Below are 17,942 nucleotides of genomic sequence, written 5' to 3'. Positions count from 1 at the left end.
TTATATTACCAATGTCAACTAAATTAATTTACAGATTTGATGGTATTCTTACCAAATTCCAGCTGCCTTTTTTTCAAAATTCACAAGATGCTTTTAAATTGTATATGAAAATGCATGAGATCCCCAATATCCAAAATAAAAGGGAAAAATTAGAGGACACACATTCAGTTGCACAGTGATCCATACTGTGTGTTAGTGACATAAAGGGAGACATAAATATGGATGAAATAGAATTGAAAGACCAGAAGAAACATTCATTTTTATTGCATTTTGAGAGTGGTATGAGTACTATACAATGGATAAAAATTGTCTTTTCAATAAATAGTGTTGGGGCAATTGGACAGGCATATTCAAATAATTCGAATCTGTACCTCATACCATATATAAAATTAACTTGGAGCCAGGCATGGTTGTACATGTGTATTTATTTATATCCAGCTAAGGATATAAATAAATAGTAGCCAAGGATATAAATAAATGTAGCCAAGGATATAAATAAATAGTAATGTGGGCTTAAAAAAAACCTAAGTGTAGGAATTAAATCTATAAAACTCTTAAAAGGAAGTATAGATATAAATCCTAAGACCTTCAACTAAGTGGTATTTCCTTACACATGACGCTGAAGCAGAAAGCCATGAAAGAATAGACAAACTGGACTTTATGGAAATTTAAAACTTTTGTACCTCAAAGGACATAAGTAAGTGAAAAGCCAATCCATAGAATGAGAAAAAATTTGTAAATCTCATATTTGGGACTAAAATGTATAAAAATTATTTCAACTTACTAACAAAAGGACAACTCAGTAATAAAAAAGACAAATAACCTAATTGTAAAATGGTCTGAAGATGTGAATAGACATTTCTCCAAAGAAAATGTAAAAATTTGAATAAGCGCATGAAAAAGTGCTCAACATAAATAGCTAGCAAGGAAATGCAAATAAAACCCACAATTAGATACCTCTTCATACCCTCTAGGATGACTATAATAAAAAAGATAACAAAAAGTGTTGGCAAGGATATGGAGATATTGGAATCCTTATACACTGCTGGTGAGAATGTAAAATGATGCTGTTGTTTTGGGAAACAGTCTAGCAGTTTTTAAAAAGGTGACCATATGTCCCAGCAATTCTACTCCTAGGCATATATCCAAGAGAAATAAAAACATATGCCTACACAAGTGTTGTACACTCATGTTCACTGCAGCATTATTCATAATGGACAATAATAACTCAAGAGCCATCAACTAATAAATGGATAAATAAAGTGATATTTTGGTACAATGGAAATATTTTCAGCATATTAAAAATCCACGAAGCCGGGCGTGGTGGTGCACGCTTGTAATTCCCGTGCTTGGGAGGCTGAGACAGGAGGATCGCACAGGTTCAAAGCCAGCCTCAGCTGGCTTTAGTAAGACTCTTGGCAATTTAGTGAGACCCTGTTTCCAAATAAAGTATAAAATAGGTCTGGGACCTATATCGCTTCGACAGCACATATACTAAAATTGGAACGATACAGAGAAGATTAGCATTGCCCCCTGCGCAAGGATGACACGCAAATTCGTGAAGTGTTCCATATTAAAAAAAAAAAAATAGGTCTGGGAGTATAGCCCGGAGGTAGAAAGCCCCGGGCTTCCACCCCAGTACCACCAAAAAAAAAAAAAAAAAAAAGCCATGAAGCACTGATAAGTGATACAACATGGAAGAACTATATTCAGATTCATCTTTAGAAACCATACAAAGAGTAGAGTATATTTATGGCATTGAAGGAAAAAACACCAACATAATTCTTATCCAGCAAAATTACTCTCCCAATGTGAATGATAAATTTATGTTCTCAAATAAATAAAAAGGGATATCCTCTCGAAGGCATACTATAAGCTGCACACAGCGATGCACACCTCTAATCTCAGTGCTTAGGAGTCTGAGATAAAAGGATCAAAGGTTCAAAGCCAGCCTCAACAAATTAGTGAGACCCTGTTTTAAAATAAAAGGAACTAGGAACCCGGGGTGTAGCTCAGAGATAGAATGTCTGTGGATTTTATCCTCAGAACCAAAAAGGCATACTGTAAACATCCCTGGCTACCTCCTCCTGAGACTTGTTAGGGCAGGCTTAGAATTTATAGTCAATTGAGAGAGGAGGGGAGGGGGGGGGAGAGAAGAGGAGAGGAGAAGAGAAGAGAAGGACATCAAAACCAACTTGGAAATAAAACAATAAAAGTACAACTACATACTTATGTGTGGTTTCATTTATATAAAATGTCCAAAAGAGCCAGGTGTGGTGGCACACGTTTGTAATCCTAGCATTCGCAGGAGGCTGAGACCTGAGGATCACGGTTTGCGGACAGCCTCAGCTACTTAGTGAGGCCCTCGGCAACTCAGTGAGACCTGGTTTCAAAATAAAGAATAAAAAATAGGGCAGGGGGTGTAGCTCGGAGGTCGAATGTCCCTGGGTTCCATCCCCAAACCCGCAAAAAAAAGTCCAAAAGAGCCAAATTTATAGAGTCAGAAAATAAATTGGTTGTTGCCTCTGTTTTGGAGGTAGGGACAATGTTGTCTGACAACTAAAGGATATGGAGTATCTTGAACTAACTAATGAAAAAGTTCTGAAATTAATTTTAATGACGAATGCACAGCTCTGTGAATATATTACCAGCCATTGAAGTATGCACATTAAATTGGTGGATTGTATTTTAATAAATCTGTTTTAAACTAAGATAAACAAGTAAAAATGGTACTTATTGGAAACACTGTTATAATACATAAGGCAATGTATATGCTTATTTTCTGAATTTACAAATAGTTTAAATCAATGGAGTGAACAACCCAATAGAAAGATAAGTGAGTAAATAGCCAGTTTGCAGGAAAAGAAGTAGGCTTCTAGTATTTAATGAAAATATCTGGTACCTTCATTAGCATTATTCACCAAGATTTATTGCTGTCCAATTTTCAGACACTTAGGTGTGTACTTGCTCACACAGTTTGAATACATCCATGCCCATGTAACTTGCTTCAGTCAATGAAATGGAGCAGAGATCTTTGTTTTGGAAAATTTTTAAGAGCCTTTGTGAGCATCGTCATGATCTGTCTTTTCTTATTACATGGTAGCCAACAATGTTCCAGAAAATGACTGTTCCATTATTTTAGTCCTAGTGAGCAAAGCCCCCAATGGACATGTGTTTGGATATATAGAGTGATCAAGAAATATTTTTTATTTTAAGTTAATGATATTTTGAGATTGTTACTGCAATATAATGTGCCATATCCTGACTAATAAGCTCACTCAAAATTACAGAATACATTAAAATAATAATATTGTGTTTTTCCGAGTCATATTAAGAAGAATATAAGCTGGATAATTTCCAGTCCTGAAAAATATTTATGAAACAGATACTTTAATTTTTTAAGTGTTTTATTCCTTTTTAAATTTAAAATAAAATTTGTTTATAGTGTAGAGCATGATTTGATATATGTGTACATTGTAGGATGTCTACATCCATCTAATTAATATATCCATTGTTTCTCATGACCTTGTTTTAAGTTATCAAATCCCCTATACTCCCATATTAAATACATACCTGTATTTTCCTGTTGAACAATTTTGTGAGGAACATTCCCATAGGGAATTTATGGTACTAAATGGTACATTATAATTGTATATTTTTGTGGTAATGGGAATAGAACCCAGGGGCATTCATCCAGCTAGTGTCCCCAGCCCTTTTTTATTTATTTATTTATTTATTTATTTATTTATTTATTTATTTATTTATTGCTGGACTGGGGGTGGAACCCAGAGGCATTTGACCTCCGAGCTACACCCCCAGCCCAATTTTTTTCTTCTTTCTTTTGAAACGGGGTCTCACTGAGTTGCAGAGGGCCTCACTAAGTAGCTGAGGCTGGCCAAGAACTGCTATCCTTTGGTCTCAGCCTCCCGAATGCTGGGATTACAAGCGTGCACCACCACGTCCGGCTCCTTTTTATTTTTAAAACAGGGTCATACTAAATTACTAAAGGTTTTGCTAAGTTGCTGAGGCTGGTCTTGAACCTGAGATACTCCCATAACAGCCTCTCAAGTATTGGAATTACAGGCATGCACCACCACACCCAGCTCACTTGTGTATTTTTATTTGTGCCAACCCAGTTAGTATTTTTGTCTTCTCTCACCTGGGAGGATAACCCAGCTAAATTGCAGGATATTGAGAACATGCCTTGAAAAAACCTATGTGTTGTCTGGGTGTTTATATATCTCACTGCTTGGAAAATTCTTTGTTTTGTCCTTTCCATTTACGCTTTCAGTGCACTCCCTCTGTGGTATTTTCTTCTCTAAAGTCAGTCCGTGATGAAAGAACAGTAGAGGATTAATATTCTTGTGGTTAAATTTATTTGCATATCCTTAGCTATTTCCTTAGGGACAACTTCTAGAAGAATTGTTCAAACAACTTCTCTTAAATAATTCTCAGTAGTACCAAACAGTCACTTTCAGTCACTTCTATAAAGAAAGTGGCATAATAACACTTAAACCATGATCAATTCAAGTACTTGAACACTGAGGATAAATAAAGGGGCCAAAAGAGACTAGAGAATAACTATTAAGACATCTTCAAGCCAGGTGTAGGGGCACACACCTATAATCCCAGTACTTGGGAAACCGAGACAAAAGAATCTCAGGTTTATGGCCAGCTTTGGCAACTTAGCATGTTCATCTGCAACTTAGTGAGACCCTGTTTCAAAAATTAAAAAATAAAATAGGGAGCTGGACATGGTGGTGCATGCTTGTAATCCCAGCATTTGGGAGGCTGAGACAGGAGGATTGCGGTTCACGGACAGCCTCAGCTACTTAGGCCCTTTGCAACTCGGTGAAACCCTGTTTCAAAATAAAGAACAAAATATAGGACTAGGGGTGTAACTCGGAGGTAGAATGCCCCTAGGTTTCATCCCCAGTACCACTAAATAAATAAATACATAAATAAATAAATAAATAAATACAAAATACAAAATAAAATAGGGCTGGGTGGTGTATCTAAGAGGTAGAACACTCACACCCAGAGTTCAATCCCCAATACCACCACCACAACAACAAAAAGTCAGAGCCTGGTGTGGTGGCACATGCTTGTAATCCCAGTACTTGGAAGGCTAAGACAGGAGGATCACAGTTTATGGACAGCCTCAGCTACTTAGTGAGGCCCTCTGCAACTTAGTGACACCCTGTTTCAAAAATGAAAAAACAGGCCTGGGGGTGTAGTTCGGAGGTAGAATGCCCCTGGATTCCATCCCCAGTACTGAAAGGGAGAGAAAGGGAGGAGAGGAAAAAAGAGGAAGAGGAGGAGGAGGAGGAGGAAGAGAGAGGGAGAAGGGAGAAGGGAGAGAGGAGAGAGGAGAGAGAGATGAGAGATGGAGATGGAGATGGAGATGGAGACAGAGAGAAGGGAAGGGAAGGGAAGGGAAGAGGGAACAGAGGAGATGTTTGAAGTAATAACTGGATTGACTGTGTATTTTCCATAATTAATGACACAACCAATGTACATATCTAGGAAACACAGAGAACATGAAGCAGGATAAAAACCAGAAATCTCACACATCGTTATATATTTGAATTGCAGAAAATCAAAGACAGAAAATACTGAAAAAAGCCAGATAAAACAACAATATTAATTACAGAATAGGAAAGATAGAATTATATTCAGATTCATCTTTAGAAAGTATACAAACAAGAGAGCAGAGTAATTATACTTATGGCATTGAAGGAAAAAACAACATAATTTTTATCCAGCAAAATTACTCTCCCAATGTGAATGATAAATTTATGTTCTTAAATAAAAATTGAGAACATTTGTCACCAGTATACCTGCCCTGAGAAAAAATAATTGTATAGGTTGGAAATTCAGATCTATATAAAGAAAGGAAGAATGTTACAGAAAGGAAGGGAACGTGGAATCTTATATTTTTTTCCTTAGTTGATTTAACAGTTAACAATTTGTTCAAAATTGTAATACTGATAACAATAAAGGTGGTAATTGCAGCTTGTAGGTAAGTGAACTGAATGGTTAGCAATATTGCAATGGATAGGAGGGGAAATTGCATATATTCTGTTATAGACTACTTTTCTCAAGAGAAATTTTAAAAACTCTAAAAAAAATATGAAAACACAATTTCTTTTCGGTGGGGCATAGTGGCACACACCTGTAATCCCAGTATATGGAAGGCTGAGACAGGAGGAACACAGGTTTACAGCCATCTTCAGCAATTTAGCAAGGCCCTCTGCAACTAAAATTAAAAATAAAATAAAATAGAGCTGGGGGTGTATTTCAGAGGTAGAGACCCCTGAGTTCAATCCATAGTACCACAGAAAAAAACGCTACTTGTTAAAATTGTGGCGTACAGGAAAACAGCATACATTTCTGGCATTTAATGAATCTGGGAGAAAAGAAGGGTGATCTAAAATCTGTAACTCAGTTTAGAAAAGTAAACAAAGGAGAGCAATTTAAGTCCAAAGTAAGCAGATAAAAAGAAATAACAAAAGTTGACGGGTGTGGGGGCGCATGCTTGTAATCCCTGCGCTTGGGAGGCTGAGACAGGAGGATCACACTAAGTAGCCAGCCTCAGCTACTTAGTGAGGCTCTCAGCAACTCAGTGAGACCCTGTTTCCAAGTAAAGTATAAAATAGGTCTGAGAGTATAGCCCAGAGGTAGAAAGCCTCTGGGTTCCACTCCCAGTACCACACACACACACACACACACACAAAGAAATAACAAAAGTTAAGGCAAAACTCAATGATATTGAAAAAGGAACTCAATAGAGAAACTCAATGAAAACGAAAGATGAGTCTTTATAAATATTAATAAAATATATTAAGTCTCTAAGAAGGCAATCTAGGGGAAAAACAAATTACTAAATGAAACAAGGGCCATCACTACTTTCTTATAAACATTTAAAAGATAATAAAACAAGGGATATTATGAACAAATGTTTCCTTAACTCTGATAGTTTAGGTGAAATGGAACTATTTTTTGAAAGACACAATGTACCAAAACCAACACAGGGAGAAACAGATAATCCACATAGGGCTGTCACTATAACTATTAAAGAAAGTACATAGCACAATCTAGTATAATCTAGGTATGAAATTTTAGTTTAACATTAATTAATTAATTAATTAATATATCATATCAAAAGATGAACAGCAGGTGTGGTGGCTCACACTTGTAATCCCAGCATTTGTGAGGCTGAGACAGGAGGATCAAGGCTCACGGCCAGCCTCAGTTACTTAGTGAGGCCCTTTACAACTCAGTGGGACCCTATTTCAAAATAAAGAATAAAAAAAATAGAGCTGGGGATGTAGCTTGGAGGTAGAATGCCCCTGGGTTCCATCCCCAGTACCACAAAATTTTAAAGAGAAGAAGTAAGAAACATGATATGATGTAATCAGTAGAGCAGGAAAATTTTGGCAAAATTCAGCATCCAATCATGACTTAAAAAAAAAACAAAAACTCTCAAGACTAGGAATAGGAATAGATCTTGGTGTGGTGGTGCATGCTTGTAATCCCAGTACTTGGGAGGCTGAGACAGGAGGAACATGGTTTGTGGCCAGCCTCAGCTACTTACTGAGGCCCTCTGCAACTTAGTGAGACCTTGTTTCAAAATAAAGAATTAAAAATAGGACTGGGGGTATAGGTCGGAGGTAGGATGCCACTGGGTTCCATCCCCAGCACCACACACACACACACACACACACACACACACACACACACACACGGAATAGAAGTGGTGTTGGTTGAATGTGTGTATCCCAACAGAAATTCACATGGGGAAACCCTAAGCCCCAATGTGATGGTATTTGGAAATGGTACTTTTTTTTTTTTTTTTTGCGGTACTGGGGATGGAACCCAGGGGCATTCAACCTCTGAGCTACACCCCCAGCCCTCTTTTTTATTCTTTATTTTGAAACAGAGTCTCACTGAGTTGCAAAGGGCCTCACTAAGTAGCTGAGGCTGGCTGCAAACCATGATCCTCCTGTCTCAGCCTCCCAAATGCTAGGATTACACACATGTGCCACCATGCCTGGCTTGGAAATGGGACCTTTTATAAGAAAGTAGGTCCCAATTAGGTCATGAGGGTGGAACTCCTATGATGAGGTGAATGCCCTTATAAGAGCCCTTGATCTCTCTCCCTCTCATCACATCCATACATTGAGAAAGGCTGAATGAGAACACACAGAGAAGGCACTGTATACAAGTTTTGAAGCAGGGACACACCAGCAACTAAATCAGTCTACACTTGCACTTGATCTTGTACCTTCCAATGAATGTCTGTTGTTCAAGCCACCCAGTCTATGGTATTTTGCTATAGCCACTCAAGCTAAGACTGAAGTAACTTTTAAGATCTACAAAGAAAAAAAGCGCATTCAGTTAACATCATTAAAATGAGAGACTAGATGTTTTCCTGCTAAGATCAGGAACAAGACAAAGATGTCCCCTTTCACCATTTTAATTTAACATACTAGAAAATCTAGCAAATGCAGTAATACATGAAACCCAAAAGATATACAGATACAGAATGCAGAAATAAAATTGTTCCCAAGTAACATTATCATCTATATAGAAAACCCCCCAATTTCCCTCATATGCTCCCTGTGAACTGTGTCACACAATGAAAAGAAAATTGGGCCCCATAGACTGTTGAACTTCTCCGTGTGCAACAGAACCCCCGTGTAACAAATTGAGAAGACAGCAGGTACCTCTGAGCAGTCTGATCTCCAAGCAGATAAGCACAACTCTATTGAGGAGAGACATATTTTCTGCCTTTGTGCCAGAACGTAATGCTTGTGGGTTATTTGCTTCTGAAATTTATATTTCGGGAGTAAGTCATGGTTTCACAGGTGCTAGTGCAGGCACTGGGGAGTAAAACCATGGCTAGTGCAATCTGTTAGACTGGAATCCATTTCAGGAGGAAGCAAATAGTTAGCAATCAATAGAGCTTAGCAGCCCGTTGCAGTCTTTTATTTGGTCTCTGATTTTAAAGATGACATTTAATTATCTGAGCTGGTTTTTTTCATATGTTACACAGAGGTAGTAATACTACATTCTGGCAACAGTTCATACTTTGTAGTACTACATGAGCTACTGACAGTAGGGCTTTTTCATACAATAAATATTCATCAGGCATAGTAGCCCTTGTCGCCTATATAAATCGATAACAAATTATCTAACAGATACATCATTCTGACAGTAAAACCTGGCAGCTTTTGGTAGAACAACTCCTGTGTGGATAAATCTTATGACGTCAAGACCCCAGCACCTTCAGAATTAGCAGAGTAACTTGTGGCTTGCATTTCAAATATCTATAAATGTTTAGGATAGGAGATTGAATAGGAAAAAAACTACAAGTGAATGTAATCTCTATGACAGTAAGTTGTTCTTTCTGTTTGGTTTCTACTGTATTCTACTGCAAAGGACAAAGTGGATGCTCAGTATATTCTTGTTGAATAAATGAAAGGCAACAGTGGCTTTTGTTTTAAAGGAGGAACTCTTAAAAGAAGGCAAACTGACTCACACATACACACAGAGACCATCAGAGCTTGTACTCCTATCTCCCGATCTTGGTATTCAGCCAAGAGACTGTACTGCAGATCAAAGATGAAAAAATGCACCATTTAGTTCTTCAGTTTGTTTTAACAACAGAGCTAAAGCATGTCTTCCTTTGAGAGAAAATACTCATTCATCTCAAGATATGATATGGAACCATCCTCAAAGTCTTCCTACATGTTATATAAATAATGTATAGTTAATAGTAAATATCTGATAACAAATAAAAGTGGGTAATGTATGGAAATTCATGGTGGAAAGAGAGTTCTCTTTACATTTAGGCAAATATCAGTGGTTTTTCAGGCAAAAGGGGGCATTCTTTCTCCAAAATGAGAGTCAAGGGCCATTACAAAAATCCTTCAGAAAGAGAAGCAGATTGGTGGAAGGAATGGTGAGAGTGGTGAAAGATGACCCCAAAATATATCCTTCCAGAGACTGAAGCACAGTTAGAGAAAGTCAAGGGGACAGATATTTTCAGGATGGTCTATTTGGCTCCAACAACTACTATAATAAAAAAAAAATCTTTCTTTGTATCCACAGGAAATTGATCCTAGGACCCCTGCAGACAAAAAAGTTTGTGGATACTCAAATCCCTGATATGAAATGTCATAGCAGTGGTGTATAACATATGCATAACCTCTCTTATGATTTAAACCTTGTCTAGATTACCTAATACAATGTAAATTGTTGTTATACTGTATTTCTTTGAAAATAATGTCAAGAAAAAAAGGCTTCAGTACAGATGTACTTTTTTCAAACATGTTCCATACAGGTTTATTTATTTTTATTTTTTTATTTTTTTGGTGGTACTGGGGTTCCTGGAAGCCCTTCTACCTCCGGGCTACACTCCCAGACCTATTTTAACATTTTTATTAGGAAACAGGGTCTCCTAAGCCAACGAGCACGGTTGGCTTCGAACCTGCGCGATCCTCCTGTCTCCGCCTCCCAAGCGCGGGGATTACAAGCGTGCGCCACCACGCCCGGCTTCCATACAGGTTTAATTGAATCTACAGATGTGGATATGGAGGCCCAACTGCATTGCAAATGTGATGGCTTCAAATTAATAAATACAGATTTATTATCATATCTGGAGGTTGGAAATGCAAAAATCGTCTCCCTACACTAAAACCAAGCTGTTGGCAGAGTTTTCTCTCTGGCGTTTCTAGGGGAGATCTGTTTCTCTTTTCTAGTTTCTGGAGATAGCCTACATTCCTTCACTCCTGGCCCCCTTCCATCTTCAAAGCCAGCAAAGTCCTGTCTCTCACGCTGCTTCTCTGGGAGGCTGACTCTTTGGCTTCACTCTGGTACATTTAAAGAACACTTGGGTGACCAAGTGTTTGGTAATTTGCCAGAATAATTCACCATAATCTTATCAGCTGCACTGATTAGCACCTTAATTTGATCTACAACTATTTTCTTTGCGGTACTGAGGATGGAACCCAGGGAAATTCTACCTTCAAGCTACAACCTTGCCCAGTTCTATTTTTTATTGTTTATTTTATTATTTTTATTTATTTATTTTCGGTACTGGGGATGGAACCCAGGTCATTCGACCTCCGAGCTACACCTCCTGCCTTATTTTTTTATTCTTTATCTGGAAACAGGATCTCACTGAGTTGCAAAGGGCCTCACTAAATAGCTGGGGCTGTCGGTGAACTGCGATCCTCTGGTCTCAGCCTCCCAAATGCTGGGATTACAAGCCTGCGCCACAATGCCGGGCTTCTAATGAGTTTTTAAATGGACATAAGTAACAACATGAAATTGGTGCTTAATATCATTGCTTCTTTTGTCCATGCAGTATCAAGGAGGGAAAGTGGAACCCGGGAAGTAGAGGGGGGTGAGGGGGAGAGGAGAGGAAATCAACATGGGCTTCTTCTCAAGGAGGAAGTGGGTGCACAAGGAGCCCTTACGCTGCAAAATGGCTGCCAAATCAAGGCAGGTGGTTATGGCCCAGAGGCAGGCTGGTTCAAATCCCTGCCATAGTGCCACACTGGCAAATATGAACCACAAGGACTGGCACCTGGCCGTAGGAGAAGGCAGGCAACTATAGAACAGTGAGTGGGCAAAGGGCCAAGAGAGGGCCCATAGGACACCTAACACCTGGCAGCAGGGCAGAGGAGGAGGACCCATGCGGGTCCGACTGGGCAAGGACCCATCTTCCTAGCAGGTTTAGGGGACAGCCCCATTGGCTAAATGAGTTCCCATGTGGAATGGGAAGCCATCAGTATGGATGTAGGAGCAACCACTCGGATAGGTAGTTGCTGTACAGTGGTGAAGCCTTTAATGGAGCTCCCTCCCCACCCGGCCTCAGTTTCCTTAGACCTCCCCTCCCCACCATGGCCACAAGCAGCAGTGGGAGGGAAACGTGGCAGAACCCCCCTGGCGCAGCGGCCCGTCCCTCCCCAGCTGGCATCCTGACCCCCCCACCGCCCCGTCTCCTAGCGACGTCAGGACGGAGGGGGCGTGGGGAGAGGGGGGCAGGCCGCTGCGCACGGGGGGAGGCGGCCGAAGGTCTGGTATCCATCCGCTGCCTCCACGCACGCGGCCCGCCCGCCCTGCGTGGCGACGCGGGAGGAGGCCGGCGGTCTGCAGGGGAGGGGCGGGGCCGCGGCCCGGGCTCGCGGGGCCGGGGAGGGGGCGTCGCGCGGCGCGCCGTCTCCCTCCGCCCCCTTGCCGACAGCCTCGCGCCGGCGCTTCTCGCCGCATCCTGCGCAGCCCCTGCCGGTTTGGCGCAGAGGCGTGGGGCGGGACGCCGCGCTGCCGTGCCGCTCGCGCCCGAGGCGGTGGGAGTGCGAGGGAGCGCCTGCTCGGGAGGCGGAGGAGGGAGCCCGACCTCCGGGGCCCCGAGCCCGACAGGCAAGTGGGGCGCGGGGCGGGCGGCCAGCCGGGTCCCGGACCCTGACGGCGCAGCGGAGGATGGCGAGGCGGGCGTCGGGGGCCGGTCCCCGAGAGAGGTACTCCGGGCCCCGGGCCCCCTGGCGGCGAGGCGGGGGGCGCCGGGCGAGGCCGGGGCGACTCCTCCGGGCCCGGCCGGTGGAGGCCAGCGGCAGCGCCGACCGCTTCCCAGCCCGCGCTGCAGACCCGCGCGCCCCGCCCTCGACGGTGTCGGCGCCTGCCAGGAGAGGGCCTGGGGGGAGGCGGCGGGCCCGGAGCAACCCCGGGGAAATGCCCGAGGAGGAGCAACTAGCGCCGCCGCTGGGGGCGGCCGGGGGCGGGGGTCCGCGTCCCTCGGCGCTCCGTGTCCGTCGGGCCCAGCTGGCGGGAGGTGGGCCGCCTTGGCCGGCAGGTGCGGCTCCCATTCCAGAGAGGGGTCTGGTGGACCCCGCGTCCCGGGTGCTGTCCCTTCCCACAGGCTCCTGCTTGATGTCAAAGTCTCCTGTGTGTGCGGTAGGTCTGGTGAGCTCTGACAGGCCAAAGTGCGCATCTCCGGAGCACAGGCTTCAGGAGGAGCAGGAGCGGAGCGGGAGCGTGCCCAGGACCTCCGGAGGTGTGTGGGGATGGGGAGTGGGCGCCAGGCAGGCACGGGCTGGAGATGGAGATTGGAGTGGAGTGACTGGCCTCCGGGAGCACCCCATTCTCCCTCCAGCAGTGTCCCGGGCGCTTCCCAGGCTCCCCTCCCCCTCCTTCCTAAATTGGGGGCCAGAGAAGGTGGTCTTTGCCCGAGAGAGGGTGGGGGTGAGGGAGTCCTAGGCACCCCTCCAGCACCTGCCTTCTAGAATATGCTGTGCCCTTCCCCCATTTTATGCTGCGCAAGACTTGGGGATGTGGCGCACCTAGTGGCCATCTCCAGAATAGGCGCACCTAGCCGCCCGTCCATCCTCAGAATTGGAGGGGGGAGTAATGGGAAGAAGATGACGTCAAGTGAAGGTGGGGGTACCCCCGGAGCCCTACAACGGGGCCTTAAAACTCAGACCACTCCTGCAGCAGAACCCTCCGTGTGGAGCGGAAGATAATCCCAAGACGCCTGCCTTCCGTGTTGGTCTGTCTGCCAGGCTCGGTTTCTGCCCTTCTTTCCCGACTGGCTTACCTCTTCGCCTCTTTGTCCATAGGTACGCCTGCATTGAGACTGGTCAGCTCTGCCAGAGAGGAAAGGAGGAGGAGGCCGGCTCAGCTCAGCTCTCTGGAGGTTGGTGAGAAGGTGGGCCACGTGGGCCACACAGGGGAGCAGCGGCCGAGGAAGAGCACAGCCTGTGCCTTGGGTCCGAGTGGGCACAGGGCCCCAGGCATCTGCTTCTGTGCTCTGCTAGATTTGTATGCTGCCACCTTTAGGAGTTTGCACGCCTCCTCCGTTTAGGAGTTTGGGGGTGGGTACGTGTTGGGCTGTGGTGGAAAAGGAAGACCTAAGAACCGGACGAGGAGACGCAAGGACACTCTTTAGACCCACCCGTCCCTTAAACCGAAAGACAAACGTTTGTCCCGGGGGCAAGGGTCGCGCGAGCCAGCCAGCCAGCCAGCCAGCCAGCCTGCCTGCCTGCCTGCCTGCCTACCTACCTACCTACCTATCTATCTACCAAGCGCTCACACGCCATTCTCCCCTCTCCTGGGTATTTGTCTCTAGGACTCCCTTGCCCTGTCGGCTGTGGGGCTTGAGGCCCTCGGAAGAAAGGAAGGAGGGGGAAATCACACCACACCTGTGAAGGTTGGTACGGCAGTGGGGTCCGTTTTGGGTGGGCCCGTGGTGACCAGCCACCGGCGATGGGGCCCGGGAGTCATTAGGGTTCGGTGAGGGGCCTCCGCTGCCTCTCCATTGCCAGCACATGTTCCCACCAGCCCCGTGCCCATTTTGTAGCAGGTAAGAGGGACCGAGGGACTTTCTTGGCGCCCGGCTGTCCCACCTAGCATTCCACACTATTCTCTCTGTGTGATGCTCTGCGTGAGGTGACTCAGTTGGACGCGTCTCAATCCCCCGTTTCATTCTCTCTCTCCCTTAGATCCACCTCCAGGGGCAGCTCTGGTGGTGCCGGAGTTGCTACTGACCACCTGCCTCGACAGGTCTGCACCTGCCCCGGAACCATCCATCCTTCCCCCAGCTTGGTTGTTCCTCTTCTGCACTGTATCTGTATCATTGACTGAGACTGTACTTGGGTAGGAGGCTCACTGACTGCTGGATTGGTGATCGACGCTAATCCTTGTGTCCAACCTTATAGCCTAAATCACTGAGTGATTAGAGTTTGAAGATACAAATCTGTGACAGATCTTTTATAGAGACTGGTACTGTGGTACAGGTACTTAATTGAGCCTTCTCTGTAAAGTTTACCATGACTGGGGCGGAGGTTGAGCCTGGTGCCCAGGCCAAATCTGAAAAGAAGGCTGGGGAAGAGGCCGTGGGTGGGGCAGAGCGAGAGAATGAAGTTCCTCTGGTGGTCAGACCTAAAGTTAGAAAGCAGACCCATGTAACAACTGGCACTAGGCCCAAAAATGAAAACAAGTCTGCACCTGGCTCAAGGCCCAAAAATGAGGCCAGGTCCAAAACTGAAACCCAAGCCATGGCTGGGGCAAGACCCAAAACTGAGGCCAGGGCAGTAGGTGGTGCACGTCCTAAGGCTGAGGCCAAGGTAATCCCTGTGGCCAGGTCTCAGGATGATGCCCAGGTGTGGGCCCAGTCTGAGTTTGGTGCTGAGGCCAGAGCTCAAGCAGAGGGAGCATCTCAGACTAATGCTGTCACCTGGCCATTGGTCAATACCGAGTCTGGACCAGTTAATAAATCTAAGGGTAGAGATCTGGTCAATGTGGACTCTGAACCATTTCCTAGCACCCAGGGTCAGGCAAGAATCCAACCCTGGTTTGGACCAGGAGATGACACTAATATGGGGTCTTGGTGCTATCCCAGGCCAAGAGCTAGAGAGGAAGCTTCTAATGAGTCTGGATTTTGGTCCGCAGATGAGACCTCTACTATGTCTTCTTTCTGGGCTGGAGAAGACACCAATATCAGATCATGGCCCAGAGAGGAGGGCAATACCAGGTCCAGGCACAGGGCTAAACATCAAACTAACCCCAGGTCCAGGCCCAGATCCAAGCAAGAACCCTATGATGATACCTGGTCTGGGTCAGAGGATGAGGCTGGCAACCCATTCTGCCTTTGGGCTGGAGAAAATACCAATAACTTGTTTAGGCCCAGAGGCAAGGAAGAAGCAAATAGGAAGTCCAAGCTTGAGACAAAGAGAGAGGATGGTTTTGAATCTGAGTCTGAAGATGATTTCTATAAGGAGTCCTGGTTTATGCCCGGAGAAGAGGCCAATAATACATTCAGGCACAGAGAAAAGGAAGCACCTAATAACATCATGAAAACTAGGGCCCAGAAAGATGTTAAAGACAGTGATAGGGCCAAACAAGAACCTAGGTTTGAGGAGGATGTCATTATTGGGTCTTGGTTCTGGGCAGAAAAAGAGGCCAGTCTGGAGGCTGGAGCTTCAGCAATCTGTGAATCTGAGCCAGGGGATGAGGAGGGGGCCATTGGTGGATCATTGTTCTGGACTGAAGAAAAGTCCAGTTTGGGAGCTGTGGCCAGAGAACAGCCCAGGCATGAGTCTGAAGAAGATGCCATGTTTGGGTCCTGGTTTTGGGATAGAGATGAGGCCTGCTTTGACCTAAACCCCACTCCTGTGTACAAGGCCAATAGCAGGTTCAGAGATTCAGTTGAGGAGGACCTTAATGCATCATCCAGGCCCCAAACCTGGGATGAGGTTACTGTTGAATTCAAACCTAGTCTTTGTCGTGGGGTTGGCTTCCCATCCACCAGTCCCTTTAGACTTTCCGAAAGGTCTTCTGAAACGACGGAGACAAAGCCTAAGAATGTGGAACTTGACCCAGAAGGGGAGGAGCAGGAGTCTTTGTTCGAATCTAATCAGCCAGAACCTGAATTCCCATTTCAGTATGATCCCTCCTACCGCTCAGTCCGGGAGATCCGAGAGCATCTTAGAGCCAGGGAGAGTGCAGAGCCTGAGAATTGGTCCTGCAGCTGCATTCAGTGTGAACTTAAAATTGGTTCTGGAGAGTTTGAAGAGCTCCTCTTACTAATGGATAAAATTCGGGATCCTTTTATTCATGAAATATCAAAAATTGCAATGGGTATGAGGAGTGCTTCTCAGTTTACTCGAGATTTCATTCGGGATTCAGGTGTTGTCTCACTTATTGAAACCTTGCTGAATTATCCGTCCTCCCGTGTTAGGACAAGTTTCTTGGAAAGCATGGTTCACCTGGCTCCACCTTATCCAAATCTAAACATGATTGAGACATTCATATGTCAAGTGTGCGAGGAAACCCTTGCTCATGGTGTGGATTCCCTTGAGCAGCTGACTGGGATAAGGATGCTTAGACATCTCACTATGACCACTGACTATCACACACTGGTTGCCAATTATATGTCTGGTTTTCTCTCCTTATTAACATCTGGCAATGCAAGAACAAAGTTCCACGTTCTGAAAATGTTACTGAATTTGTCTGAAAATCCTATGGTGGCACAAAAATTATTCAGTGCCAAATCTCTGTCAATATTTGTGGGTCTCTTTAACATAGAAGAGACAAATGATAATATTCAGATTATTATTAAAATGTTTCAGAATATCAGTAGTATCATAAGGAGTGGAGCAATGTCCTTGATTGATGAGGATTTCAGTCTTGAGCCACTTATTTCTGCATTCCACGAGTTTGAGGAGTTAGCTAAGCAACTCCAAGTCCAAATAGACAATCAAAATGATCCTGAGGTGGGACAACAGAATTAATTTCTTTAACCACCTGCTGCTGATCAGCCTTATGTTCCCAAAGAACCCTGAATAGTGCTTTGGTGTTCAAGAGTCTGGTTTTATGTTGTAACTTATATTTTAATGCTGATGTTAAACTCTTGTCAAACTCTTGTTTTGAGCTGGATCATTTTGTGGATGCCAAATGAATATTAGAACTGAAAACACGTTTGTTGATATTTGTCTCGCTGTCCAGATTGTGATATTTTTTAGTGTTGAGCTTCCAGTGAACTGAGGCATATGAGTATAAGCTGCCCTGCTATTTGTTGTTTAAACATGTGGTTCTCAACTTGAGTCTGTTTTCAATAAAGTTCTATGTTAAAATTGGCACAAATGACCCTTCTTCACTTTAAAACCAATGTGCAGATACATTATGCACACTTACAAGCACGGCTAATTAGTATAACTTATATATGCTCATTAGAAAATCTCATTCTTGAATCTTAAGGGAGAGATTATCGTGGGCTATGGTATTCCAGGAATAGTTCAGAGAAAAGGGGCCTACTTAAATTGGTCACCAAAGGGTAAAGTTAGTTTTGAGTAACTAATAAACCAGAGCTGCACATTTTATAATTCAGAGTACAGGTGTCACTTGATTGCCACCTAAATGTTGAAAGATTCCAATTC

The 17,942-nt window shown here is 44.2% G+C and overlaps 1 protein-coding gene across 1 annotated transcript; it reads left to right on the top strand.

The window, feature by feature from the left end:
• Positions 1-14,834: 14,834 nt before the first annotated feature.
• LOC308279357 (G-protein coupled receptor-associated sorting protein 2-like) lies at positions 14,835-17,297 on the top strand (the record flags this gene model as incomplete). Its single annotated transcript, XM_080719426.1, has 1 exon — positions 14,835-17,297. The coding sequence occupies one exon, from the start codon at positions 14,835-14,837 to the stop codon at positions 17,295-17,297; it is 2,463 nt and encodes an 820-aa protein (XP_080575552.1).
• Positions 17,298-17,942: the final 645 nt, after the last annotated feature.

Source organism: Muscardinus avellanarius (genome assembly GCF_963383645.1).
Source record: "Muscardinus avellanarius genome assembly, chromosome: X".
Taxonomy (NCBI): domain Eukaryota; kingdom Metazoa; phylum Chordata; class Mammalia; order Rodentia; family Gliridae; genus Muscardinus; species Muscardinus avellanarius.
This window is presented reverse-complemented; position numbering and strand designations above follow the sequence as displayed.